The sequence below is a fragment of the Rousettus aegyptiacus genome, unplaced genomic scaffold (genome assembly GCF_014176215.1).
Source record: "Rousettus aegyptiacus isolate mRouAeg1 unplaced genomic scaffold, mRouAeg1.p scaffold_m13_p_12, whole genome shotgun sequence".
Lineage (NCBI taxonomy): Eukaryota > Metazoa > Chordata > Mammalia > Chiroptera > Pteropodidae > Rousettus > Rousettus aegyptiacus.
The window spans coordinates 2942334-2970324 of record NW_023416287.1 but is presented as its reverse complement, the minus strand read 5'-3'; the positions used below and the strand labels follow the sequence as shown (position 1 = coordinate 2970324).

Genomic DNA, 27991 nt, shown 5'->3' with positions numbered 1-27991 from the left:
CGATTATCTGAGCATGAAGAAGAAGAAGACCAAGTAGTTGTTTGAAACACGTTGACTATGTAAATACGCCGCGTCCATGACGATCACCAACTCACTGACCTTCCCTGCATCCGCCTTTCAGGAGACTAAGTCCAGAGGAGGCAACGTTTTCTGTTTTTAGTTTTTTGGGTCTTTTTATTTATTTATTTTTAACAGAAGAATGCCAGCTAATGAAATGTGGACGGAATGACAGAATTAGAAGATTGCCAGTTTGCAAACCCCCAGGAAATAATTGGCTCTGTCAGGGAGGATCAGTTTAATAAAGGGTGGATGGAGACAAAAAAATCCCCACGAGATGGAACTCGTCACCCACAAGACGGCTCTAACCCAAACGACAGATGATAACGGAGACATCGGACCTCTCGCAGACGGCTGGCAGGAGCGGGGAACAGCACGGCCGCTGTTGAGGAACGGTCCGGCGGAGATTAAACGGGATCCCACGCGACCCGGCGACTCCACTCCTAGGTGTGCAAGCAAGAGAAACGGAAACGTCGAGGAGATACTTTACAGTGCGGATACATTGTTCTCTTTATCTAAATAGAACCTCTAAACCGTGTGTGGGACGCACCAGGTGCGACGTATACTGCAGTTTGCGGAAAGGTGGGGGTAAGTCGCGAAGTCATTTGAAGGGGTCGTTTGGAGTCAGGACGCACACTGATTTCAAGTCCCAGCGTCTCCTTGGGCTGCGGCTTACACTCTGCTCAAGGAAAGTAGCGTCGAGGGTCTTGAGTTTCGAAAGACCTGAATTAGCACAAACCCTTCTTGCTCTTCTCGTCGCAGCCCCTCCTGAGTGATAGAGGCGTCGATGAAAACGTCCACTGCAGCTGCAAAGAACGTCCTAGACTTTCCCTGCCTTTGGGTTAAAAAAAAAAAAAAAAAAAGGAATTTATTGCAGGCTGGCTGGCTCTTACCCCTGACCCCAAGGCCATAATTCCTGAGCCCCTGGAGAGAAAAATCTTTATATCGGAAGACCATATCTATTTCTGAATTCTTAAACTATTAACTTTATGTGCAAAGTCAGATACTTTTTGAAATATTCTATCCTATACAAAGATCGAAACGGCATAAAAGGAGCAAGAGTGGAAAGTCCCCGGGGGGGCTCAGGACGTCCCCAAGTCTGGATCCAAGGAGTCCGGCGCCGCCCAGACTTGATCCGCGGTCTCGCGGCGACACCTGGCGGCCGCCTCGCCCGCCCACCTGAGTCGGCCGCGCGCGGCAGCGCCACCTGGCGGGAGCCGTGGAATCGACCGCGGGGGACTGGGGAGGGTCTGGGGCAGGGGGTCCCTTCTGAGTCAGAGGCTGGCAGGGGAGGAAATCGCTCAGGACGCCCTGGGGCCTGTCCCGCGGCCGCGGACGCGGCGGGGCGGGACCGGTGGGGTTACCCGGCCCCCCATCGCTGTTCTGCACTGCCTGCTGTGGCCCACGCGGGTGGCCTGTCCCCACCTGGCTCCGGGTGAGCACCCCACAGTGCTCTGAGGATGAGTGCCAGTATGTTCTGCATTTTAGGAACAAGGAAAGGGGGCCTTGGAGCGGTAATGGAGGTCACAGCTGCCCGGAAGTCCTCCCAGGGGGGCCGGTCGACCCCGGAGAAGGACAATGGTCTGTGACCCGGCAAGCTGCACATGGCCAGGTGCTCGTTACAATGGTGGCCCAGGGTCAGGCGTCCTCACCTGCCAGTCACGTGCTGGAGGACCCCGGGCACGCTGCTCGCTTCTCTGAGCCTCAGTTTCCCCAGTGAAAAGTGGGCGCGCGCCATTCCGCACCAGCTCTCTGGGAGGTGACCCCCAGCGCGGCATGTTCTAACACGCCCCCCGGACTGGGGCGGGCTCGCGGGGGGGGGGGGGGGGGACCCTTCGGGAGCCCCACCGAGACGAAAGGAAATTACGCGTGCACAACGTCCGGCCTGGTTTGCACGCCCGGTGGGTGCTGTTATCATCTGACTTGGGAGAACTCAGGTAGGGGGTGTTTCTCTTTGTTTCTTTCCTTTTTTTGTATATTTTCATTGCAAACATAAGACATGATGTTAAACACGGAATTACCTATGACCCAGAAACTCCCCTCCTAGGTAGGCACCCAAAGTACTGGAAACAGGGACCCCAACAAATCCTTACACGCCCATGTTCATAGCAGCAAACGACCCAGAAACCCACCAACCGATGAACCGGCGGCCAACGGAATAGCATCCAGCCATGAGAGGGAGCGAAGTAATGATACGTGCTCCAATGCGAGTGAACCCCGAAAACATTCCGCCAAGAAGCCGGATACAAAAGGCCGCATGCTGTATGGCTCTGTATATGAACCGCCCGTAGGGGCAGCAAGCAGACAAGGGGTCGCCCAGGGTTGGGGGAGGCAGCGCGGGACCAGGGGAGCGGAGTGTCAGTGGGTCCAGGGGTTCTTGGTTTTGTTTTGTTGTTGAGGGTGATGAAAATGCGGAACGTGCTAAACGTCATTAATGGCAAATGTTACGTCGTGTGCATTTTACCACAACGAAAGAAGAAGGCACGCAGGTCGTGACCAGTCGGTGGCGGGTGCAGCCGCCCGCCGCCCCGAAGTCGGCAGTGCGGAGCGAGCATTCTGTTTGCTCACGTGAACCTACGTGCACGCTTACCAGATTTGCCCCCTTTTAAAATTGTAACTCGATGAGCGCACACGCATCTCCTGGGCAACCTGCTGTGTTTCACGTGATGACACGTTGCAGACGCCCCTCGGGACAGACGGTCCCTGGGCCTCTACATACAAGTTAAGCCATTTTTTAATAGCTGCAGCGTGGGCCCCTATAGTTCCCATCGGTGGCCATTTGGAGCCTTGCCGGGCACGCGCCACCGCCAACAGCTGTCGTGACCATCCACGTGGGGCTCCTTATGCGCCGGGGTTTCGTCTCTGCGGGGTGCGTTTGCGAAAGGGGGGCGGCCGGGCCAAGCCACAGGCGCCCCAACTGCCTCTCAGGGGTTTTCATTCTGCAGCGCTCTGCGAATCTGCCCCCCTCTGCGCCACAGTGTGAGACAGAGCCCTTCCCCAGGCCACAGGGCGCACGCGCGTGCGCATGCGCAGCGCCAAACCGCATGTTATCAGTCCTGATCATTTTCCAATTACAAATTGACGACCCACGCCAACACACTGTGCCGGCCTATTGATTGGCCCTGACAGCTGGCGTGGCCGGCTGGCCTCCCTGTTCTGTGCCAGGGTTGGGGAACTTCGGGCGGAGGGTCCACACCCCCTGCCAGGTTGTGATGAAGGCTGCGAAGGGTCTCCCAGAAAAGGAGCCTGTGCAGACACGCACCTTTTGCAGGCAATTTCGGGGGTGCGGGCAGAAAAGCCCATCCGCGGCCCCAATGGCTGAGCCCTGCTCTTGCGTTTGGAAGGTGGCGTAGACTGCAGCATTTCTGACATTTCCGGGAACACAAACCTCTGCGTCTTTCTAGATGGTAATGGGTTTCGGTGCCCTCTGCTGGAGGCGAGCCTGCTCCACGCCCACTGCAGAGGGAGGGCTGGGGACTGGAATTTTCCTCTCGCCCGAGAGCTTGTTTTTTTCCTCTGCTGCAGAACCGGCCCTGGAGTTTGAAGTTTAGAATGACTTTCTGGAAGTTGCTGAGGAAGCCCTGTACCTAATACCCAAATCAGCAAGTTTTAGGGGAAATTATTAATCTCCCACGTTAGGAATTATTGGTTCTGGATGGAGACTCTTATTGTATAAGGTTTGCTGAAAATTTATGAGGCTCTCTGGGAACCGGGAGACTATTGATCCCCAGCGAGTAAACATTTTAAGCAAATTAAGTGGAGGTGGCAATAATAATAATAATAATGGCTACTATTTTTCAAGTGCCTGCTCCCTGCCGAGCATTTCATCTCCCCAAAGATGACAGGGCCAGGTTTTATGACCCAAATATTGCAGACGAAGAAGCTGAGGCCCTCAGGAAGTCGTGTTGGTCTCAAGGTCACCCACCAGTTAGGGGTGGAGAGAGGAGGAGAATCCCGGTCCACAAATGTGCTGGAAACAATCCTAGCAAAAGGATTTTTGCCGGAGGAAGGCTGCTCTGTTTGTGTTTCAGAGAGTTTGGTGAGATTCGGGGGAGGACCCTAACACATGGTAGCAACAGACAGAGATGAAAAGCGTTGAAAGAAATTCGTAAAGGCAGTAACTTTCACCCTAGTTTTCAGTGTGACTTAGCACAGTGTCGGGGGCCACCCCAAGTCCCCTGAGATGCCACCCGTGGGACGCCCTTCCGCCTCTCCGCAAAGCTCTGGTTGGTGAACATGCTTCAGATAAGGGAGCATCCAGGTCTGAGACGGAGGGAGGAACTGGGGACCAGAGCCCAGGCCCCAGCAAACCTCCTGGACGAGTCTTCGGAGAGAGAAGGCAAAGTGCCGAAGACCGAGTAGAGCTGGGAGACCCACAGGGTGGCCAGAGGGCCAGGGGGACAGGCAAGGCGCCCGCACCCAGGGCCTACAGGATGCTGGACACCGGGCCACGTTCTGAGCAAAAGGTCACCACGGAGAGTTTGGAACCGGCCCAGTTTCTGGCCAAGTGTTTAACTGAGTTGGGAGGACAAGACACTTGCCTCCGAAGCCGAAGCCCCGGGGCCGAGCGGCCGGCGGCTGGCTCTCCTGCAGGGCGAAGCTCCCAGCAGACACGTGGCTTTGAGTAATACCACTTGTTAAGTTAAAAGGGTGCCGGGGCCCGGCCGCCCCCACCCCCCACACGCCTCATTAGCTAAATGAATTGACCCACTGGATGGGGTTACTTAATATCTGCCTATGGACCGTGGAGAGCACCTGCCAAAAACGAGCTCCCGGTTTTGACAGAGCTGATGCTGAACTATGTTTTTTTCCCCGCCTATGATTTGTCAAACAGACTGCTGAGCTGGGCGCAGCCGCGCCTCCCGGGCGCGAAGCCACATCATCCACACAGATCTTCCGTGCCGTGACAGCGGGAAATGCCGCCAATTAATTTAGAGGCTGGATCTGGTTATTGGGATGTAAGCCCGGAAGGGTGGGGGGTGCCCAGGATTCACTGCCATTTTCCATCGCTCTATAAGCTGCCACACGGGTCCCCAGAGGTGCGTCAGGGGCCCCCGGGTCAGAGAAACATGCGTGGCAGGGCCCGGGACGTTCCTGCCCCGTGGCCTCGGAGCTGAGGAACGGCCCAATGCGTCTCAGTTTGTTTCTACCACTTTCTTCTATGAACGAGTTAGAGCCTGACGAGGGTCAGCTGTAGGCATGTCGTGATTCTTCCGCTCCCTTTGTACCGTTCCATAGTCATAAAAAATGTCAATCGGACCACTTAAATATCAGGACTTCATCATAGCAAACAGCCAGATTTCCAGCTCTAGAAAGTTCTGGAAAGATCCGGCGCCCCTCGACACCTTCGTTGCTGCGTCGCGGCGCCCCTTTCGGACAGGGCTGTGTGTGTCAGTTGCCCCCGTCCTCACCTCTCCCCCTCGTCTCCCGCACCCAGCTCACTCGGCAGACCCTGCGAAGCTGGCTCGAGGAGCCTTCTGGAACACGCCGAGCCGGGGAAGCATGCAGTTCCGAGAGTTTCGCAAACCCGAACTCCCGGCCCACGCCGCGTGCGGCCGCCGCCGCTCTTACGAAGCCGATGCATTCGGCCGTCTGCGGACGGGGGAGGCGGCGATCGGCCCCGTCCCCCCGCGCCGTGTACAAAGAGCTTAAAGTCGAAGGCTGGCGTCGGGCCTGTTAGGTCCCTAACGGATCGCCAAACGAACACAGCTCACCTCCTGCTACCGGCCCCCTCCCCAAGCCATCTGCAAACAGGACAGAGAATCGAGCATCGGATAAAGATTCATCGGCATGTTTGGCTGCCTGGCTGCTCGCCAGGGGCCAGTGTGGGTCTGAACCCTTGAGGAGTTACCCAGGTCAGCCCGGACGAGCTAGGTCCTGGTCCTCCTGGAGCCGGACCCGACCCTGGCCGTGGGAGGAGTCCTGCCTGCGCGCGGGTCCGTCGTGCCCTTCCTCCCGGACTTCAGGATCCAGTAGAAGAGGAAGAGCCGCCGCTCGCTGCGCTTGTGGTTCAGCAGGCGGGCGACGGCCCCGGGCGTCATCCCCGCGGCGTCCTGGGCGCTGATGGAGGCCCCGTGTCTGAGCAGCAGGTTGATGCAGTCCAGCCGGCCCATGGCCGCAGCCGCGTGCAGGGGCGTCCTGCCCATGGGGGTTCTGCTGAGACAGTTGGCTCCTGCGAAACAAGGGGGCCGGCTGAGGGAGGCCACCTCCTGGCCACGCATTCAAGACGAGGAGCGCAGCGGGGCCGAGGCGGCGAGCGGGGTGCTTGGGAGAACGAGCAGGGAGCGTCGGGGAGGGGGCGTCGCGCCCCCAGCACCCAGCGCTGCCTGGCTCCCCCCCGCACACATCGGTGCCCACGTCGCTCTCCTCCAGCCCTGCGGCCACCCCCCACGGCCCTGGGGCAAGGCTCTTCGCCTTTACCGCTCCCTCTCGCCCCCCGCCCCCCATCACCCCGCATCGCCCCCCACCGATGCCTTCCTCCCCTCCCTACACGCCCCGATTACACCAGGCTCCTGTCTTTACCCCTTATACATCCTTAAATATCCGCTGGTCCCCCCTCCTGCCCCTGGCCCTTTGCACTCACAGGGCCCGTTGCTCGGGACACCCCCATTTCTTTGTTCCCCTCCCTACCTCTGTCCTTTAGGTTTCTCTCGCCTCTTCAGGGAACCCTTAACACTACTCCTGCCCCCCCCCAAAAAAAAAAAACTCTGCACACTTTGCGTCTTCGGGATGTGCAGAGCACAACTGACTACGGAACTAATTATTCGTAATCGTTTGCTGACTTCCCTTCGCAAACTCCTCAAGGGCAGAAAACACAGTTGTTTTGACCACTGCCGGTTTCATCCCCAGCACGCAGAGCGATGCCCGGAGGAGCCAGGCAGCGGGGGCGGCCTGACTCACGGCCGGGCCTCTGGATCCCTCACTGCCTCCCACGGACGGCTGGGCCAATGGCGGGCGTCCAACATGGACGCATTGCATCAAATCAAATTCCGGATGACAAACATCGTGACACAGAAGACAAGGCAAGTCGGTGCCACGCAGCTGATGCTTCGGGAGCCGGCGCCCCCGAGCCACGGCCGGCCGGCGACGCGGAGCTGTAAACGGGCCCTCGGGACACCCAGCCTCGGCCCCGGGCCCTGTCTCAGCAACGGCTGGCTGCAGCGGACAGAAAACTTTGCAAAGCTGGCTGTGATTTTTTAACTGGTGTTTTCAAACACATCACGGTTCCTTCGGAGTTAGAATGACTTTGTGTGAGCTTAAAGGACTGCTCGGCCGCGAGGGGCCCATACGTGTTCCACCTCACAACGGGCAAAATGCAGAAGGCAGTGGCAGGCGGGGGCAGGCGGGAAGCCCTGTCCCTCACAGACTCCCCACCCGGCCGTCCTGCCGAGCATCTGACATGTTCGCTACTTTTCTCGGTGGAAGTGGTTAAGAGGAAAAAAAAAAAAAAAAAAGCAAAGACTGAGCGAAGAGAGGCTGGGGTCAAGGCCACGGGCAGGAAAGAAAGGGTCTGATTCGGAGGCAAGCTGACACTGGAGACCCTGGGGTGAGGCCCGCTTCTGGACCTCAACCCGTCGACCAAACACCGTCCCGCGTCCTTCCGTTTCCCGAGGAAGTGGCGTGCAACGATTGTCTATTGTTCCCCAATGGTCTACACCCCCATCGGCGGGCCCTTTGCTCAAGAACACCCACATCCAGGGCAGACAAGCGCACGCCTGCGGAATCTCATGCAAAGCCCTTGAAGTCAGAGACCATGCGGGCAGGCCAAGGTTTCTGACTGGGGGGTATGGGCGAGGGTGGGGGGGGGGGCAGAAACTTGCCCTTTGATGGAGGAGAGATGAAAAGAGGGTTTGGGGTAACTATCTCCTGAGGGAAGTAAGTCAGAGGCTTGGAGGAAGGAGACTGGCCGGCCTGCCAACCACCAGGAGAACGATGCCCGCCTCAGGCTAGCCCCTCGGACTGTGGTTGAAGCCCAGATCACATGGGCAGCTGGGGAACGTCCCCAGCCGTGTGCCCGGCTGGACGTGGAAGCCAGGAAGCCCTTTCGGCCGTGCTGGGCCTTGGTGTCCTGAAAGTTCCTTCTCCCCACAGCAGACAGGCACTTTGTGAGCGAGCTGGCCAAGGGAGGGGACAGAGCCCCTGCCGGCACTGTCCTGGGACACCTCACACCGGCGTGCGTGGCCCAGCGGGGCCGTGACTGGTGGCCGATAAGACTGGAGGGACCGGGAAGACCAGCCACTCTGTCCTCCCCACCTGCAAAGGACCCCCGGCGCCTGCACGTCCTCGGCCGTCCGTCAGAATTACCGTGTTCTAGAAGGTACTGCACGGCCTCCGCGTGCCCTCTGTGCGAGGCGATGTACAGCGCCACGGACGCTCGCTGGGACACCCACCTCCTCCACTGCTTCTCCTCGAGACGCTGCGAGTTGGCCGTTTGGTAGAAAGAATCTTCGGTGACGCCGAGGCAAAACAGCTGGGCCAGATACACGGGGGGCATGGGGTGAGCCCGGCCGTGGCTGGCGGGCAGCGGCCCTGGCTCGGGCCCCCCCGACTGCAGGTTGCTTAGCTCACGTGCCACGTTACGGCTCATGATGGGGACGGAGAGGGCAAACCCTAGCCTGAGAGCTGGAAAGCACCCAGGAGAACCGGGGAGGACATTGTCTGACCCTCTATACATGTCCAGGAAATACGAATTTACCCTCAGGCCGGCTCGGAAGGCAGGAAATTCTTCCTGTCAGTGTTTTGAAGAGAGAAAAATAGATTTTCTGGGTATCCAGAGGAAGGTGCCTGTGGTCACGAAGACAGACCCCGGCCAGCGTGAAGCGGCCTCCCCGGGGGGGTTGGGGGGCAAACTCTGGAGACTTCGTGAACTCCGACCTTCCGATCTATTTCCAGGCGCATTGTCTCCGTCAGTGTGGAACACACTGCACTCGGCTCTTGGGTGACTCACAGGCCCCCGTAACAGAATCGTCGCGTGGCGGACTCGGCCTCTGAGCATGGCGGGGGTGCTGGCCCCCATGCCGGCGTCCGGTGCGGGGTGGCAAGGGGGCAGAGTGTGGCAGTGCACGAGGCACAGGTGATTCTGCTCAAGACAGAATAACCCCCGGTCCGGAGCCAGAACGCCCCCGCACGGTGGTGGAGGGGAGGCCGGGGAAGGCCTGGGAGAAGGGGACAGGCAGGGGAGGCCTGGGAGGGACCGCGCAAGCCTGCCCCTCTGAGACCCACACGTCCGAGGGGGGCAGGGGGTGCTGCAGTCCGGCCCCGCCGCCCCAGACCTAGTCCCTGCACCCCTCCTGCGCCCAATCTTCCCTGACCTCTCTCCCCGCAGAAGTAAACTGTCTCCTCTTCTGCACAACTTTCTCACTTTTCTAGAAAGAACACGCACTTGCTGCCTGTGTCTGAGTGACCCATCTTCGCCACTGGGTGGACACCTGCTTCCCTCCTCCCCCCAACACCGCTCACCCCAGAGCTGACCGCAGAGCACAAGGCCTGGCAAAGACGGGGCACCGGCTCTGTACGCGAGCAGTGCGCAGTTTGGCCCCCTGGGCCGGGACACCCCCCGCCCCCCACACCAGGCTCGTGGCATCATCCAGTGCGGTGGGCTACGAATCTCCATGTTTATCTGGCCTCCTTTCCTCGCAGTTAAGTTAGGTTTTCAACTTGACTAAATGCACACCTGAGTAGGAGACGCGCTGCCCTGATCCCTTCCGGGGGCGTGGGCGGGTCACGAGTCACAAATAAGTGAACACGGTGACATGCCACTGGTACAGCACTCAGCGGGGTGTTGGGTCATTATGACACAAGTCGTTGCTGTCTTTTCTCCCTACTCTGAAACTTTTACTCAACTTACAGTCACATGAACAACAAGTGCTCCCCACCCGCCCACGCATTTACGGCTTGCAGTTGCTTTGTGACGTGTAATATCCATTTAAAGAATCATAAAAACACCTTACTGGAATCCCCTTCCACGGCCGCCAATACCAGCTCCATCCATCCATCATAATGCCAGACACATAACGAGATAATTCCGCCAGGAACCACATCGTGGAACTTCAGTGTGGTGTCGTCCATCAAAATTCCTAGGGGGGAATCATTTTGTCTTTTAAAACAAAACAAAAAAAAAGTCAGGTGTTAAAAATAAACACTTACGTGGGTTAAGTTAAGGGGTTATCTGACCTTGGGCATCACAAAGATAATTTTAGAACCTTGAGCGCTCGTCTGCACGAATGAATCTGTTTGCGGTCGTTAATGCTTTTAGAAAAATTAATTTGGCTCGGCCCAGATAGAAGCCAAATCACAGAAAGTAAAAAATAAAAAAGGCAGCGATTTACAGAATTCTGTAGTTATAACTCATCCTATTGCAGAAAAACACGAGTCAGTGAGTCATTTTACGAGGCAAACTCTACAGAGAACTACTTACACTCGGAATAACCACGTGTCACAGACCCAGCACGGTGTAGCTGCACGAGTTGTGTACGCGGAACTGATACTCTGGTTAGTGTCAGCAGCTGGCGAAAGCAGCAACACAATGACGAAAACCCGCTGGCTCTTTCAAATTACAATCGACAGCAGCGTTCCTCAACCTTGGTGCCATGACGCGTGGGACGGGATCACCTCCTGTCGTGGGGCCATGTGCACTTTGCAAAGGGTGTTCAGCAGCAGCCCTGGGCTCTACCCACAAGACGCCAGCGGCACAACCGCCTGGTCGTGACAACCAGAAATGTCACCATGCATTGCCAAGTGGCCCCTGGGGGAACGAAATTGCGCCCGTTGAGGAGCTGTGGTGACGTAACATCGGTGACGTCGGCATGCGCCGTGATTTGGATGGCAGAGGCCAGAGCGCCTGGGTCGGGGCCGTCACCCAGCACAGCCCCTCACTCGCAGGAAAGAACGGGGCGCTTCCACTCACACCGCGCAAACCCGGACTCTCTGGAGAAGGCCGTCGGAAACGGCAGAAGAGGGTTATAGAATGTTTTAAGAAACCTTAGTTGTATTTAGTTCCCCTTTTTAACCATGCAGGTTTTTGCTTACGTGGCCACCTATGTTCTTGCTTAACAGAACAATGTGAATTCTTCATAAGCCACACCACCAATATAACATCTCAACTCCGCCCGGGGGAAGGTAGCATTTACTCCAAGTGGAATTTGTGAGCTTTTCTGTTCCACGATCAAGCGCCTATGCTAAGTCCCTTCATTCCTTAATCCTCACCACAAGCTAGGGCTGTCCTCGCCGCCATTTGCTGGTGAGCACACAGAGGCCCCCTAGCAAACGGCAAAGCCAGGACTCCGAGCAGACTTGCCTTCCCTCCAGCACCAGCCGCTTGTCACTGCGGCGGGCTCTGCTGGCACCTTTGTTTACTCCAGATGGCGGATGTAAACAGGGAATGGTGACTAGCCAATCTGTTAGTGGGGGTCTTATTTGTGGTTGCAACACGGAGGCTCATCAGTGATTAGTCTAAGCAAGACACCCCGTCTTCTTATCGACTTTGAAAACACTGAGCAAAGCTCTATTTCCCTGGGAAAGACGGGAGTGTGATCCGCATGTGCCGAACAGGGCGCCCGCAGAAAACAGAGCATTCTTTTTCAACAGGCAGGGAAAATTGCCTTCGGCTAAGACGAGTACTAATTATCACCAGCTCGATCAATTGTTGGAGTTGACAACAGACGTGTAAGGGCACCCTCGTCCACGGGCTCGCTCGCCTCTTTGAGATTTGTGTCTCTCGAGGTGTTCACACACATTCTCTCATCTGATCCAGCCTGAGAGGTGGGTAAAGAGGCGTCAGCTCACTGTTTACAGGCAGAAGCCCAAACTCCTTCCAACAATGTAGCCACACCTTCTCTCCTTCCTATCAGCCATCAATACTAAGGATTCCGACCACAAGAGGGGTCAAGCTTCTGACGGTTGCTAGGTGCTTGCCGAATGACAGGATTGTGACATCAGTGTTAAGTCACTCCATGTCTTTCATTCCCTCTTAGCTTTCGTGAATTCCTAGCTCGGCATACCTCATCAGAGACAGTGAATTAACAAGGGGTGCCAGACGTCTGTGGTTCAGGAGACGTCATTTTCGAATCCCTTGTTTTGGAACTCTAAGTCCTTCAGGAGTTCACGTCATTTGCAACATATGAAATGTAGACCAGGTTTGAGATCTATTCCTTTCCAAATAAAGCCTCACAAATGCCCCCCAAAGCATCTTCCAGATACACCTCCAGCACTGTAAATACGTCATGAAAAATGTTTCATCTGTCTCAGAGAGAGCAACGCAAGGTCCTTTGGCCTTTCAGATACATCTTGTTTTTTCCTAGTTGTTTCTGCCTATGGAGCGAAACGGCACTGAGAATTCCAGAGCTTCAAAGGGCTCAGCCTCGCAGGTCAGGAAGCCGAGCGGGGTCCCCAGGGGCGGCGGCATGGAGACGGGCTGCGCTCGGAGCTGTCTGTCTCGCCGGCCCCGGCCCCTGCAGTACCGCTGCAGTGTGCCTGCAGGACCGGCTGTTCACGCTCTCTGTGCAGCAGCCCACAGAGGGTTTCACATCTTTCATTTTCTCGAAGTGTTTTTTGCATTGATTTCAACCGGGTGGGGAGATGATGGAGCCCAGGGCCTTCGATCCTGTTCTCATATCCTAAACATCGTAGGGATCGGGACAGGGTCAGCCAGGTCCCCAGGCCAATGGAAGAAGATTGATGGAGGGAGAAACTGGGCTCTAGGGTCCTTGCCCTCCACAGCGTACCTCCCTTGTGGGGTTTGTCTGGATAGGGGACCTTGGGGTGCTGATTTAGCCATAGTGAGCTTTGGGTGCCGGGTTCCGATTCCGGCTAGGCTAGCTTTGAGCTCCTGATGTAGACAAGGACACAGCTTAAGATTCGGGGTTCTGATACAACTGGGTTAGTGCCAGTATTCGGGGTTCAAACGCGGACAGGGTTTGCTCTGAGATTTGGGGTTCTGACGAGGGCTGAGTTTGCTCCGGATTTGGGGTTCCGATGAAGGCAAGGTCTACTTTCTATTTGGGGGTCCTGGTATGGGAAGGTCTATTCTGGGGTTTGGAGTCCTTGTGTGGCAGGACTCGTTTGGGGGTTTGGGATCCTGATGTAGCCTGGGGAGTATGGCAACTGAGGGTGAGGAACCAAACAGGTCTGCCCTGGGATTTGGGGGTCTTAATGGCAACAGGTTCTGCCCTGAGGCTTGGGATCCTGCCGTAGACAGGATTCGGTCTAAAATTTGGGGTCCTGATGTAAAGTAAGTAAGGTTGGCTGAGCACTGTTGATTTCAAACACAAGCAGAGTCGGCTTTGGGTTTGGGGGTCCTGTTGTAGGCAAGGCTTGTTTTGAACTTTGGCTTCCTCATATGGGTGTGGTTGGCTTAAACCTCGGGAGTTCTGATGTAGACATGGTTTCCATGGAGATTTGGGATATAAACATGGGCAGGTTTGACTTGAGTTTTGGGGTCCTACTGTGGGCAGACTTTGTCTCATGTTTTGAAGCCCTCGTGAGGATACGGTGCTTGGGATTGGGGTTGCAGTGTAGTCAGTCATAGTGAGCTTACAATCTGGCTCTCAGATGTGGGCGGGGTTGGCTTTGAATTTTGGGGTCCAGATGTGGGAAGAACTCGCTTTGGGCTCTGGTACCCTTGGGTACACAGAGACAGCTGAGGGACTGGGATGGTTATTTAGAGATTGGAGGGCTCAGAACTGGGAGCGTCTGCTCTGAGATTCGGGCTCTTGATCCGGTCAGGGTCTGCCCTGGGGTTCAGGCTCCTGTTGTAGGTAAGGATAGTGTGGATTTTGAGGTTCAAACGCAGGCATGCTCTGCATAGAGATGTGGGGTCCTCAGGTGGGCAGAGTTCATCTTAGGCTTTAACACTGATCAGTGGACATGATTGCTGGAGGATTCAGGGTTCTGGTGGTCACATGGATAGCCTAGGAATCTGGGGTTCAGTCTTGGCAACGTTTGTTCTTGGTTTTGGGGTCCTGAAGTGGGCAGGGTTTATTCTGAACTTTAACATCCTGGCATGGGCATAGTTGCCAGAGGATTTAGGGTTCTGAGATAGTCTAAGTTTCTCTGGAGATTTGGGGTTCAGTCTTGGGCAGGTATGTTCTGAATTTTGGGGTCCCTAAGTAGGCACAGTTTGTTCTGAACTTTGGCATCCTTGTGTGGACACAGACACCAGGGGATTTGGGGGTTCTGAAGTAGTCATGGTTACCCTGGAGATTTGGGGTTCAGTCTTGGGCAGGTCTATTCTGAGTTTTGGGGTCCTGAAGTGGGTAGGTTTGTTTTGGTCTTTGCTATCCTTGTGTGGACATGGCTGGTTAGTGGATTGGGGGTTCTGATGTCCACATGTCCAGCATGAGGACTTGAAGTTTGAGTTTGGGGTCCGGATGTGAGCAGGTTTGCCTGTGATTGGGGTCCTAGGCTTTGTCTCAGACCTGCAGTCTTGTGCGGAAACTGTTGGCCTTGGGACTCGGGTCCCTGATGAAGACATGGGGAGCTTGAAGGTCTGGGCTTCCGAGGGGTCCTGCTGCGCCAGCGTTTTGGGGACCTGGGGTCCCCACGTGGGCACCATTTGCTCCGGCTGGTAGGGCTGACTACACAGCTAGCTTTGGGACTGGAGCCCTAAGCCCAGCAGCACTGCTTGTGGAGTGGGGTCTCGCCTTGAGATCTGAGGGCTACTGTGAACCCGCCTGTCTGGGGTTGGGTGGTCCCTAAGTGGCCAGGGTTTGCTTTCCCATCTGGGGTTCGTTTCGAACTCGGGGGGGCTCTCACGTGGGCAAGCTCCCCTCCCCAGACCGCAGGTTTCATAAGGGGGCTGGGCGCCCCGGGTCGAGGGAAGGGGGTGCGCAGGGGCCACCTTGGTCTAGGTACTGGAGCCGCTGGAGGTCCAAGGGGATGCCGGCTATCAGGTCCAACTCCTTTTTGAGCTCCAGCACGGTCATGTCCGGGCGGCAGTTCGTCACTCGGAACATCTCCCCGGTCTCCTCCAGCGACACCCGCATGGAGAAGACATCTGGGGTCAAGTCGACCGTCAGGCTCGTGGCCTGCGAGTCCTCGACGCGGCTCGCGCTGTGGGCGCGGGCGGGGGGCTGCGCGGAGGGAGGCCGCCGCCCCGCCGCGGGGTCCGCACGGAGGGCGCCCCCCGGCGGCCCCGCGGCCCGCGCTGCGCCGCCGCCCGCCTTGTCCTCCGCAGCCCGCCGCATGGCCCAGCGCCGGCCCCGGCGTGCGTCATCCCGGCTGCACGCGGCGGCCGCGCGTCATCCCCGCCCCCGCCCTCGGCGCCCCTCCGGCCGGCGCAGCCTCGAGTGTGGGCGGATGAGCAGAGACGCGTCTGAAACAACGCGCAAGGGCGCAGGCGCTTCCCAAAGCCGGAAGCTTCACCGAGATCAATGCAGATCGATACGTAGGCATCGCCCAGAGGCCACGCCCCCCGCGACCCCCGCGCGCCCAGCTCCCACCACGACCCAACTCCTGCTCGCAGCTCCAAGCTGCTATTAATGTCAGCTCCTTTCACGTGGAAAGCGAGGAAAACAGGCAGCTTTCTGTAAGGAAACTGACCTCTCCTCCATGTCTGTTTAAATGCAATCTTTGCCTGACCGAGGCCCACTGCCTGGGGGCATTATGCATGACTAACCCTCTAAATCATCGCTGCATGCCTGTCTACAGAGAGTTGTAAAGTGCAATCTTTAGGCATGCTTAAAAATCATTATTTCTAACCAAAAAAAAAAATTGCAGAAATATGACTCCTTTCTGCAGATCTGGGCACGACGTGGTGAAAAAAAATCTGCGCTGGGCCACAGATTTCTCTTAATCTAAATTCTGGAAGGCAGAAGCTAAATCGAAATCCATCCATTTTGAAAATGCTCCCGAATTCTTGCAGTGAGGAAGGTGCCAGATACAAACACTTAACAAGGGGGCCTGTCCATGAGGTGAAAGGCTGCCATGGTGGTTGTTAAGATACCCCTCCAGGGAGCTCACACCTGTGAGAACCCCATCCCGTGCTTTTCCATTAACGCGCCTGAGAGGAGGTGGGGAGGGCGGTGTTTAGGACAACAGCAAGCTCCGGGGGGCTAAGCTGATGGGGAAGTGACGAGGAGAAAACGCCACAGGGAACCAAAAACAATCTTCAGGGAAATCTCGGTTGTTTCCGAAAGAGAGAAAATGTGAGCCTTAAACATACTTTTTGCAGTGAAATGAGTCATTAGAAAAAAAAAAAATCTTTGCTCTGGAAAGGCATTATTTTATAGAAAACTTTTAATGTAGAAAATGAAATTTTAAGGGTTAAATTATTTACCAGAGTGTCTAGGACCTCGACCAGCCCAATCAAGTTCCACAGATCACAACACAAACTGAGGCTAATCTTTTTTTCTTAATGGAAAATTAAGTTCTGCACAGAATACAAGATTGAACAATTCAATACAGTTGAATAATTCCACTTATGCTGCTAGATCAACAGATTTTAACATGACAATCTCCATTTCTAGGCAATAAGAAAATTTTTAATTGCTTGCTACTGAAGCAAAACACAGCTTCCATCCATTTATTATGAATAAGTGCTGATCACGGATGGATTGAGTTTTCTTTTTTCCTTAATGTTTAGCCTCCAATTTATTAACTCGCTCTTTGCTGAAGTTGTCCGGATGCCACCCTGGCTTACGCTCTCAGGTTCCCACACACGGACTTTATTGTCTTTGGCATGGTATGGACCATCTTCCCTTCTGTTGAAAGAATCTGCTCCATGGAGCTTGGGGGAGGGGATAGCATCCTGTATACCAGGAAATTCAATATACAGCTCCAGAAATTTTACATAAAACAAAAAGAAAGAAAAGACCAGAAGAAGATCTAAGGGAAGAATGGACACAGCTCAAGTGCCCTAGGCAGCTGCTCCTCGAACCCAGTGGGTAGCCGAGCCCCTTCCCTCCCTCCGGGCAGATGATCACAGCAATAAGACAAGTAACGTGGCACACGTGTGCGCAGAACTTAATCAAATGGACAAAGAACCTTAAGTTCGTAATGAAAAACCTGTTTAAATGCTAGAGCATCTTTCTCTTAATCTAAATTTTAAAAGCGTGAAATCTAAGTTCTGTATACTTAAGTCAGTTTAAAGAGTATCACAATTTAATACGCCGAGAATCACTGGTATTTGTGGGCAAGTATATGGACTGATGAAAACTATGGTTTCTTATTTTTTGTTAAGGTTCTAAAGCATGAGATACAAAGTCAATATCCATGCATCTCAATGATCCATTTCCCTCCCGAGTTCTTAAGCATCTGCTAACATCTCCATATAAGAATGAAAAACCTTTCTGCTTTATGCCTCCATTGAAAGCCAATACATATCTTTGGGCCACAGTTCCGTGGAGAAGGGGGAGGGAGGAGTGCCTGCGGGAAAATTCCAAGGAGAGTTTACAACGAACGTACAGCTTTAGAAAGGCTGCCATAAATCATCCTGTAGTAGATTCCTTTAACTATCACATTCTTCAAAAGTAAACAAATCGGGCTATATTTGCAGCATTTCGAAGTGGAACATAAATTTAAATGATGTATTTGTTCTGTTCACTGATAGGAGGCTAATATTACATTAATATATTTTTTTTCCTGTCAGGAGTTATTTACATATGTACAGTATTGCAGTTAAAAATAAAATAAAATACCATAAACTATGTTTTACAGGAAGATGTACGGGAGCCAAACGTGCGAGTCTGTTAAAGGCTGGACAGCTTCTAACAAGCTACGTCATTGGTGGGGGAGGCTCTACAGGACAGTTCGTAAAAGAGAAAACGAGCCCCGCACAGGTGACCCGATGCCGTGGAGGTCCCACCCCGTCAGTCAGCTGCTCGTACAGCCTTTTCACGGGCTGTGCGACAGGCAGGCGGGGCGTGGAGGTGTGGCACAGCTGGGCCACGCGGAACCGACGCCCATCCCGGTGCGGTCCCTGTGACGGCAGGTGGGAAAGGGGTCGTGAGGGCCCCCTCCTCCCTCGGCAGGCGCCATCGCAGCAAGCGACGAGGGCCAGGCGCGAAGCGGCCGGGCTGTGGCGCCCACAGAGCCGCTAACCCCGCTTTCCCAGCGCGGTGGTGGCCGTGAGGTTCCGCCGCTTCGGTTCCAGGGTGGCGAAAAAGGAGACATCTTGGTCCCGGTCTGACTGCAAAGCCAGGACGGTCTCTTCAACGACTTCAAGATGAGGGTGACCGGCATTTCTGAAGTACGCTAGTGAGAGAAACCATGAGTTCAAACCATGTGTGCCATGAACTGTGTTCTAAAACAAACTCTAGTTCGGGGGTTTTTAAACAACTCAGGACAATAAATCACTTTCAAAGAATCATATACGTAAGTCCTTTAAAATGATAAAACTGCTTAATCAAAGAGTATTTCCTAAATGTGAAAGATAGACTTACTTTCTTTAAATTATAACTAAAACTTTTTAAAACATCATCTTTTCTTCCCTCCAACAAGAACTGGCAATGTGTGTGGGCCGCGGGAGCAGGTTGCTGGCAGGACCGGGTGGGGGGAGGGGCGGGGAAGGAGGGAGGGAGCGGGGTGGGCTGGAGACCCCCTCCTATGCATGTGGGGGCGGGGAGCGAGTCTCCCGGGGACCCCGCCTCCTGCCACCTCCGTTCAGGCTGAACATAACTGGCAGGGCAGCATGTATTTTTTCTTACTGACTACAAAATCCTACCATTAAAACCCAGTTGTAGTTAAGACTGAAATTTGCTACCTTTCAAAATCTCTATGGCACAACTCAAAATGTGCAAAAGGCTCCCTCGCTCCTAGAAGATGGACAACTTTGCATCTCAGCACGTTTATCAAATGTGAAAACTGAACCACGAGCACTTCCTGTCATTTTATAAATACCGAAACACCCATAAAGGTGAACGCGTTCATTTACACGATGAGTCTGAAGTACGCCCTCACATCATTTGCTCCAGTTCCCTGGAGAAGGGATGTAGCTGCCGCCCGATGAAGACGAAGATGCGCGAGGTCGGGAAAGTGGCCCACGTACCCTTTTCCAACAGCGTCTGCCTCAGCGCTTTGGCCAGCAAAACCCTCACGTTGGGCACAGGGTCGGAGGCCAGGCTCACAAGGCTGGGGAGCAGGTGCTCCACGAACTGGTCCACAGGGATGCACTCCTCGCTCACCACCGCCTGCGACGAGAGGGGGGAGGGGGCCGCCGCCAGAGGAGGGTCAGCGCCGGCCGCAGGCTTCTCCTCACGCGCACGCTCCCCCGGTCCTGAGGACGTCAATTTGGGATCGGTTGCTCTGAGAGGGGTGTGTGCGTCTCGATTTAAAAATCTCGACCACTGAATGTGATTAGGAGCACAGTGACCGCTTTGGAATTCATCACCAGGCACTGGGTCACAAGTGGTGTGACATTCGGTGGAGAAAGCGAATGTCTGTGAGCCAGACAGTGAGTGACCTGATCGTTTACTAGCTCCGGGGCCCTGAGCCTCGGTTTCCTCATCTGCACCATGGAGAGGTGGGGTGGCTGGCCCAGCAGTTTGCAGGGTGACCAGAGCAGCTGGCATTTGCTTAGTGTCCTCCGGGCGCCAGACGCCGCGCTGGGGAACGCGGAGGCACCAGCTGCGCCAGGCTGCGTGCGCACCTGGGAGGCAGGTACACGGGTCGTCCATCACAACCCCAGGTGACGCTCTCCCCGCACAGCTGTGTCTAAGTGACCACCACCCCTACCCTTGGGGGGTAGCCTGGATGAGAACCCTTCCTTTTCTTGCTGCTACTGCGGGTCTGGTAAATCTTTAATAATTGTGAGAGCACAAAACATTCACTGTTCTTGAACCAAAGCGGCTGGTACCTTCTCTCCTGTTTCATCGTGTTCCTCCAAGTCTCAGATAACGAATTTAAAAATAAAAGCGCCTCTTTGGCCCTTTCTCCACAAAACGATCTGGGGCACTGACTTCGCGGTGTCGCCTGCAGTCGGGGAATCGGCACTTCCGCTGCCACCCCCGGTCCTTGCTAAGTAAGTGGCCAGTGTTCCCCCGTGATGCCCCTCCAGCCCAACAGGGGGCCCCTGTGAGTCCTTCAGTGGCCGGGGGGCCATGAGGGCCTGCGACAAAGCCGGTGTCGATTCCCGAGATGTCACCTCGCTGTCCCTCTACCTTTCCGTGCGTGTGCTGGGAGACGTGCACGTGGAAAAGTTAGGACTTTTAAATAACCCTCGAACAGAAAAAGCATTATGGATTTGCACTTCCTGTGAGATCTGAACAAGGGACTTAACCTCTCTGGGCGTCCACTGCTTCATCTGGAAGCAGCTGGCCCGACGGCAGTGGGCGTGCCACGCTCGCGGCATGGTGGCTGTCACCGAGGACGGGACGCGCGGTGAGACGCCGGCCACGCGGAGGCGTTCAGGACACGGCGGCCGCCTCCCCAGCCGCACGCGCGCGTGTACACACACACACACACACGCCCGCGCGCGAGGCGCCTGCCCTTCCGAGGGCAGAGGGAGCGCCGCGGAGCCGGGCCAGGAGCGGACGGGCTGACAGGGGCCCCGCTCCACAGAGTGGCAGTCTGCCCCCCTACCCGCCGCTCCGCTCGCCGGCCCGCCCTCCCTCCGTGGCAGCGGCGGAGGCGACGGCGGTGATGCACACAGCCCGCACCGGGCGCTGGGCCTGCCCTGGCCTCACACGTGGAAGGTGCCGGGAAGAGCAGGCGGTGTGCCCTCCGCCCCCAGCGCCCAGGCATGCCCGGCACACAGCGGGCGCTCAGTCGCTGTCCATGGTGAATGACCTGTGTACAGGCGGCCGACCCCCGGGCAAGTTGCCCTGCCTGACCGGGTCAGTCGCAGTCCCCTGTAGGATAAGGGGCTTTGGTCCACGGATCCCTGAGTTCCTGGCCAGTACTTCAGGGCCGGATTCTTCATCTAGGGCACTGGGCATCAACACGCGCACACACGTGCCCCGGGGAGGCCCCCCGTGCCCCCCGCACCAGGCCTCGCTAACCTGACAAATGAAGGCGAAGGCCTGCCGCCCGACCCACTTGGAGCAGTGCCGGAACCGAACGACGAGCTCGCTGATGAAACTCAGCCCCAGCGCACTCTCGCTGCTGGAGTAGAACTTCTGCAGCATGGCCACGACCTGTGGGAGGCATCGGAGGAGCGACTGAGGGCGCTGCCGCCGTCTGAGCCGTGAACGCGGGTCCGCGTGGACACGGGACGTGCACGGACCCTTCCGCCTTTGCAATGAATTCATAAGCATGGGAGAAAGGAACTTTTCCACAGTAATCATCAGAACACAGAGGAAAACATGTTTAAATATATGGCAGTATACATATGTACATACATAAAACCCTTCATTAAAATGAAATTCAACGAGGGAACGGCATTGGAAAAGTAACTAATCTTAAGACTCCAAATTTGAGAAAACGTCCCCTCGCATAATAACTAAACCATTCTCTTTCGGAACATGTCATTTTTATAAAATTTTAATACCATGAGAGTACTTCGTAAATCAGTATTTTCCAATGAGACTTTTTCCATCAGTATGCAGCTGGCGTGAGCCCACACGCAACCGACCAGCTCTCCCACGCCGGGGTTCCTGCTCACTAACTACATCTCTGCAAAACCAGGCTGCATGGTAGGTCCGACCGTGTTTCAAAGAGCACTAGGGCACCGTCTGAAGAGTCTCTTCTATAAAATGATTTCCCACAATTTCCATCACTGTAGCATACAACTTAACCACAAAGCTATCTCACAGACTGATAAAACTATCATGCGGTTCCTAATTCCAAAATATAAAAGCTGGTTTCACGGGTAAGCTGACAAATTAAACCCAGGAAAAATCAAGTAGTTAAAAATGGAGTAAACAAAAATATTCCTATTTCCAAACATCGCCAACAGAAAGGCCGATTCCTTACTAGTCTGAAGGAGATCCACCGAACCTCAGACACTTTGTCCGCACACAACTTTAAGGCAATGTGCATTAAATAGTCGTAAACGTCACTGGGGTGGTAGAGCTCCAAAATCAGGATCAGCTGCCTGGAATGGAAAAAAGAAAGAAGTTGTTGGGGGCTGGGAGGAGGATGAAAAACACCTTATTAATTTCTCTTTACCCTCGTTTCGTCTTATAGATAAAACCGGCCAGGCTGGGAGACTGAGGCAAGGGAGGCTTCCCGGTGGGAAAGCCGGAGGCAGAAAGCTGAGAAATGGCCACGCAGAGAAGAGTGGGAAAAAAACCTTCATTCCGCATCTCCCACACACAAACACACCAAACCAAAGCACATAAACTTTGTAAAACAGAGGCTGAGAAATTTATGAATAGGGATTTAATATTTCAATTTTAGGTTATCAGTTCGAAAGCACATAAAACTTTAAAATCAGATAACATAAAAATAGCCAGAATGATGAAGTTCCCAAAGATCAGATCAAGGGAACACTCAAATGAGATTTCACTGCCTCTGCCGCGTTCCTGAAGCTGCAAATTAAATTTTCCGCTGCAGCCGGCCGGCTCCGGGCTGCGTGCAGGAGCTCTCCGCATCCAGCCAGGCCCGCTTGGAGAGAAGTGGGAGCCTGCTCCAAGGGGGGGATTCGTAGCTGGCTGGCTGAAAACCTCTACTGCGGGAGCTGCCACTGTTTTCTACGTGGGGATGGGGAGAAGGGCATGAAAACAAACGGCATTACTGCCACACTGGTGATGAAAGGAAATGAAAGACAGACTGGAAGGAAGTTAGAGCCAGAAGCCAGGAGTGCCCGTGAATGCGTTCATGTCAAAAAGCACTGTTTTCAGAAAAACAAAACAAAACAAAACAAAACAAAACCCCGATACCAATATTATGGGCATGGGAGCACGGCATTCATATCTGCGGCTTTGGCTTCAACAGTCACAGCAGAGATGGGAGATAGCCAGCGTTCAAGGACAGCGCCGTGGGGCGATGCCAGCTGAGCCGGCGGGTCCCCAGCTCCATCCTCCCCTAACCCCGGGCCCTGGGAAGCAGGTCGACCTGTACCTGTCCCCATCCCTGGTCCCGTTCCCCTCCCACACCACGTCCCCATCTCCGCCCCGCACCCGGGCTGCAGTCCCGTCCCGGACCCCATCCCCGACCCCGTCCCTGTCCCCATCCCCAGCCCCAGCCCAGGGAAGCGGTCAGCCCTCCCAGAGAAGGACCTGGCCAGGTTCCCGCACACTGCCGCTAGAGGGCGCGAGGCCTTCACGGGAAAAAAGGGCCTGTTTTTCTCTGCTAGAATGGACGCCAGGAACGCGGCATAAGGACTGAAACCTCAATCTCTCGAATTAAGCATGATGATTAAAGATCACAGCAAAGAGAGAGTCTTTCGGTTTGCCCCCGGCACCCGCCAAATCACATCCTGAACAGCTGCAAAAGCTTGATGGATTTCCACGGGGACGACAATTACTTGTGAGATTTCTAGTGGAGGGTAAGAAAAATGAAAACTAAAGATATCGAAATAAATCTCGACAAGGTGAAAACTAAAATCCAAACAACCGCCACCACAAACAAATGCACTCGGTACTGCGGAAAGCACATTATACACCTCGGGAAGGAGAATTATTTAAAGTGATGTTTTTGCTTTTAGAATCACTAAAACCTTTGCCGGCACAGATGGAATTAAATAACTCCTTTGCACACGAAATGATGTACAGATATGAGCCACCTTGGGCGACGTTCTTATTTAATAATCATCTCATCTGGGTTAGACCTTTTCATATCTCTCGGTGTAGCATAATTTTCTTTAGAAGCTGAAGTGCACAAACCATGCTGTGCCCTACAGAGGGCTACACTCAGAATGTTCAAGAAAGCTTTGGCAAAAAACTGCTCCGATTAATAGCAAAATATTGAAGAGCGGGTGACTCATCTTTTATTTGGTTCGAATAAATTGCTTTAGAGAACAGCGGAACCCTCTAATTCCAAAGTGACTCGAGCCCTGTCTTCATCCGAAAAGGAATGCCTCCCCAGGGGCTGGTACTTGTAACTCAGAGCTTTGGAGTTCAGTTTATTCCTTAATAAAAAGATAATCTCTTTACCCAAAAGAACACGATTACTGCTGGTTTAGAAATCAATTATGAGGTAGGAAAATCAAGAATCGTGCCATCTACCTTGCCTTCTCATATCCCCAAACAGGTTTACTTACTCGGCTAGTTCGTATCGAAACCTCCAATTCCTGCTGTTATCAGTCACTACAAATTCTTGAAGCTGATAAAGATATTCTCTCCTCTTATCTTCGTGAAGCAACTATTTTTAAAAAATGTATACGTAAATACATAATCCCTCGAAATGACCCCAAATATACTGTTTTATTATGCCTCAAATTATACATTTGTCACCGGCAAGAACTGCGCATCCCCTGCCGCCTGGATGACCCAGGTGGCTGTGCGTTAACGTGGCTGTGGACAGACCCTAACGCATCCCTGAACGCCTCCGGCCGCCTCCCCGGCTGGTGCGTGTGCTCGTGTGTTCCCCAGAGCCCCCTAGCTCTTCCTCCTGTCATACTTCCTGCACAGAGCACCCCCGCACATGCGGGCTCAAGGGACAGCTCTGGGCTCCCGCACCTGGCGGAGGCCTGAGCCGGGCTGTGTGTGCCAGCCCACTGGGGGCAGCGGGCGAGAGCGCTCGTTAGTCTGGATCATTTTAAAACTCTCAGCTCTACACATCGTCCTTTAGGGAAGCAGCAGCATCCTGCTGAAAAGCCCTTCGTGCAGCAGAGAGGCCGGGCTTTGGCCGGGCCCGGGGCCTTCCTGCTCACGGAGCGCGCTGGGCTGCGTGTCCACCGTCCCCCGCAGAGCGAGGCGTCAGGGACAGGGAGACGGGAGGAAGGGTGCAAAGACATTCAGCTGTCACCTAAAGAACACTGCTTTAAGATTCTGGATGGGATGGAAAAACCGAGACAGCTGCACTTTTTTTTTTTTCACTGCAGCTTTATATATCCAGGGTTGAAAAAAACTATTTTGAAGAGGGGAGGTTTGCTTTTTGTTTCAAATCCTTCCTCCTACCTTTAGAAAATCGTACAGGTGTTTAAGAACGCCTATCCGTACTTCATCCAGGTCTTTTAAGAATCCATTGAAGACGGGCACCAGGTCGGCTGCCGTTAACTGATCCCCAAGAATCACAGCCAGCTCGTGGATGGAGAAGGCGAGGGTCCGGCGGACCTTCCACTGGGGTGCGCCGCAGACATGCAAAGCACAAAGCAAGCACAGTGCCATGTTATCAGGAGCGTAAGTGCCATTTCTGGAGCGAAACTGATGCTGCCAGGTGTTGGCCACTTAACGCTTTATTTCCTCAGAGACCGGCAAGCATGCTGGCTGCAGCCAGCGGGTCACTGCGGCTGGCCCCTCCTGCCTGCTCCCGCGTGTGCTGCCGAAGAGGCGGCTCTTACCTGCACGTCGGAAGCCAGCGTTTCATACGTGTCCTTCAGGCAGTGCCAGTTCTGCCTGCCCAGGGTGAGCGCCACCCCCGGAAGGCTGTAGGCACAGTGCTTGGCTATGTCGGTGTCCACGCTCTGGGCGCGGGCAGGGTCGGTCATCGACACGTACTCATCGAGCAGGGGCTGCGGGATTACGTCCTGCGAAACGGGAGAGAAAGGGAACTGCCGCGCTTGCTGGAGAGGAGGAAACTCGTGAAACACGGGGAGTTCGGGACTTGGAGGTGAAAACAGAAAAGTGGAAATCGGAGAGGGACGCGAGGCCTTCCTGGAGCTTTGGACCGGCAGACTCCCCGTCCTGCCGGGAGCGGGCTCCCAAGGGGGACTGGCGTTCAGGCCACGCTCATGTCATCCCCGAGCAGGAAGCCAATGGGTGAGACGGAACAAAGGCGAACACGGCTGAAGGAAAGGAGCCATCGAAAGCTCTTCGACCAAAAAAAAGGCAAAATGACTTCTATAAACAGACACTAAATATATCAGTGTATACATGTCAAATTGCTTTCTCATATTTGACTTTATTAAAATACTATTCTAGATTGTTCGGAAGACTTTAAATACTGCTTTATAATTTATTTTTTGTTAGAGAAGAAATATTAGTACCATAGATTGCAGACTGAGATATGTCATTAATATTGATGGAAGAGAAATATTTGCTTCCGATGGCCATTCTTAAATTTAACTTCTTGAAGATGTAAAGCTGTGCGGTGTTTTGCTTTTCAAGGAACGAACCTGTAATTTAGATTTATTCTCCTCAAGCGGGGTGGGGTCGTGCCTTTGCTCCTGGGTCTCCGCAAGGTCACGGGTCCCACTGCAGGGCTCGCTGGGATTCTGCGGGGTGGATTGGGCATGTATGTCACCAACATGGCCCCATCCCCTCCCCAAAGCACCCTCTTCCAAAGCCAGAAAGGCCTTCTGCAAACCAAGACCAGAGCGCCCCTTGAAGCCGGGGGTCTCTCTCCAGAAGCCACAAGCTGCACGTGCACGGTTACACACAACACTGTACAGGGCAGTTGTTTTAAGTGCCGAGGCAAACAGATTTTATTCCATTTTAATTTCAAGACCGCTTGAGGCCCTTACCAAAGACTTGCCGATGCTGGTGAGTACCAGCAACCTGAGTCTGGCCCCAGAGTCCCCAGGGCTGGGTTAACCAAGGCTCTTCAGGCCCCAGAGTCCCCAGGCCTGGGTTAACCAAGGCCCCTAAGCAGCAGTCACATGTCTAAGGAAGGCATGGACCACTCCGGAAGGCAGCACGTCCAGCATTCCCAGGAACTAGAGACTGCAGCAACGCGGGACCCACGACAGAGGACGGGGAGGGTAGGGGAGGGGAAGAGTCACTGAATTTGAGTGAAAAGGTCTGGCTGATAAAGAAGTATGTAACTCAGTTCTCGATTCTCACATGTGCGACACCTCAGACCTCCGACGTCTGCTGATAAACCCTTCATCAGGTTAACACTTAAAATGAGTGAGACGTTCCGCAGGACCACGCTGGCCTCTGGCCATTGATTAACGTTAACTGAGATGGACCTGACCTTCTCCGTCAGCCCAACATGGGTCTCCTAGTTGCTCTTGAAATGTCACTCTGTCTACCAGCTTAATGGGTTCTGACAAATCGGCTCAATATACGATCCAGGAAAGTCGATTAATACACCGATAGATGCTTTGCTGGCTCTAAGGCATGCTACCAGAACCTTCAGTTCCCAAGGTTTCCACTGAAACGTACTGCTGATTTTAACAGAGAGCATGATAAAACAGAAACATTTCAGCATGATAACCTAAGACCTCAATTTCGCAAGTTAATAAATTCACATATTCATAAATAATAAATCATCATTCTTTCCAGGAATTCATTTTGTTCCAAAGTCTTCATTGCAATGTTATCTACAGCACTGAGTCCAGGAGCCACGCTAAGGTTTCGATGGAGCAGTACGAGTCCAGACAGCCCCCGGAGGCACTGTGGGGCCGGCCGTTCCCCCAGCAAGCCACCTGGCCACCGACGGAGGCAAGCGAGAAAGCAGCGCCCCCCTCCCCGCGCTGCGCGTTTCGGGGCTCAGCTGGCAGCTAAGACGGCAGAGCAGGCGCACGGGGGGTTGGGGGCGACCTCCAGGACCCGAGGTGACCAGCCCCAGCCCCGCTCCTCCCGTGTGGTCTGTGTGCGAGAACACTATCCCGCCGCCTCAGAGTTTATTTCCTTTTCCTTCTTTTGCAGCTGGGAGCCATCCCAACCGGTCCCGATGGAACCTAAGAACAAGCTGCAAATTCAAAAGCTCTGCTGCCCCACGCCACCCGCCAAGGCCTGAGCACACCTGCCTTTCCACACCGTCCACTCAGAAGGGCCAACTGGGAGGGAGGGAGGCTTTACTTTTCCACTTCCCCGTATGAGAGGCTGAAGCCTGTCACATCTCCGCCGAGATGAACGCGACCACGCCTTTCCACAAACACGCGTGGCTTCAACAAGGGTGACAGCGTGTGTGTATTATCTAGTCTATTTTTGAAACAACCCAGAAAAGAGGGCATCATCTCATGCCTTGCTAATCATAGGTAACGTTAACAAACTCTGAAACGTTTTATATT

At 54.3% G+C, this 27991-nt stretch overlaps 2 protein-coding genes across 5 annotated transcripts in view; both read right to left on the bottom strand.

Annotated features, from left to right (window-relative positions):
* Nucleotides 1–5827: 5827 nt before the first annotated feature.
* On the bottom strand, nt 5828–15605 carry ANKRD60 (ankyrin repeat domain 60). Its single transcript, XM_016124854.2, has 5 exons — nt 15595–15605; nt 14894–15273; nt 10003–10133; nt 8362–8527; nt 5828–6229 (listed from the first exon to the last, which is right to left on the bottom strand). The coding sequence occupies exons 1-5, from the start codon at nt 15603–15605 to the stop codon at nt 5928–5930; spliced, it is 990 nt and encodes a 329-aa protein (XP_015980340.2). The 3' UTR covers nt 5828–5927.
* Nucleotides 15606–16272: 667 nt separating this feature from the next.
* The window catches only part of LOC107500074 (serine/threonine-protein phosphatase 4 regulatory subunit 1), a 62718-nt gene continuing 50999 nt past the window's right edge, over nt 16273–27991 (bottom strand). For all 4 annotated transcript variants that reach the window (XM_016124906.2, XM_036229233.1, XM_036229234.1 and 1 more), the window contains 8 exons: nt 26150–26248; nt 25376–25561; nt 24993–25154; nt 24134–24234; nt 21904–22024; nt 20991–21125; nt 19040–19181; nt 16273–18246 (listed from right to left, as the gene is read on the bottom strand). In XM_016124906.2, the coding sequence (XP_015980392.2) occupies nt 18089–18246; nt 19040–19181; nt 20991–21125; nt 21904–22024; nt 24134–24234; nt 24993–25154; nt 25376–25561; nt 26150–26248 (1104 nt within the window). In that variant the 3' untranslated portion in view covers nt 16273–18088. The remainder of the gene's footprint in view (nt 18247–19039; nt 19182–20990; nt 21126–21903; nt 22025–24133; nt 24235–24992; nt 25155–25375; nt 25562–26149; nt 26249–27991) is intronic.

Bases quoted from the DNA above. Each gene is read 5' to 3' on its own strand.
- ANKRD60 (XM_016124854.2), bottom strand. The intron at 10,134-14,893 runs GTGGCCCCTGCG...ATTCCCCCCTAG, and splicing joins GCTCCAGTACCTAGACCAAG to GAATTTTGATGGACGACACC. The intron at 6,230-8,361 runs GTAATTCTGACG...CTTGTTTCGCAG, and splicing joins GCAGTACCTTCTAGAACACG to GAGCCAACTGTCTCAGCAGA.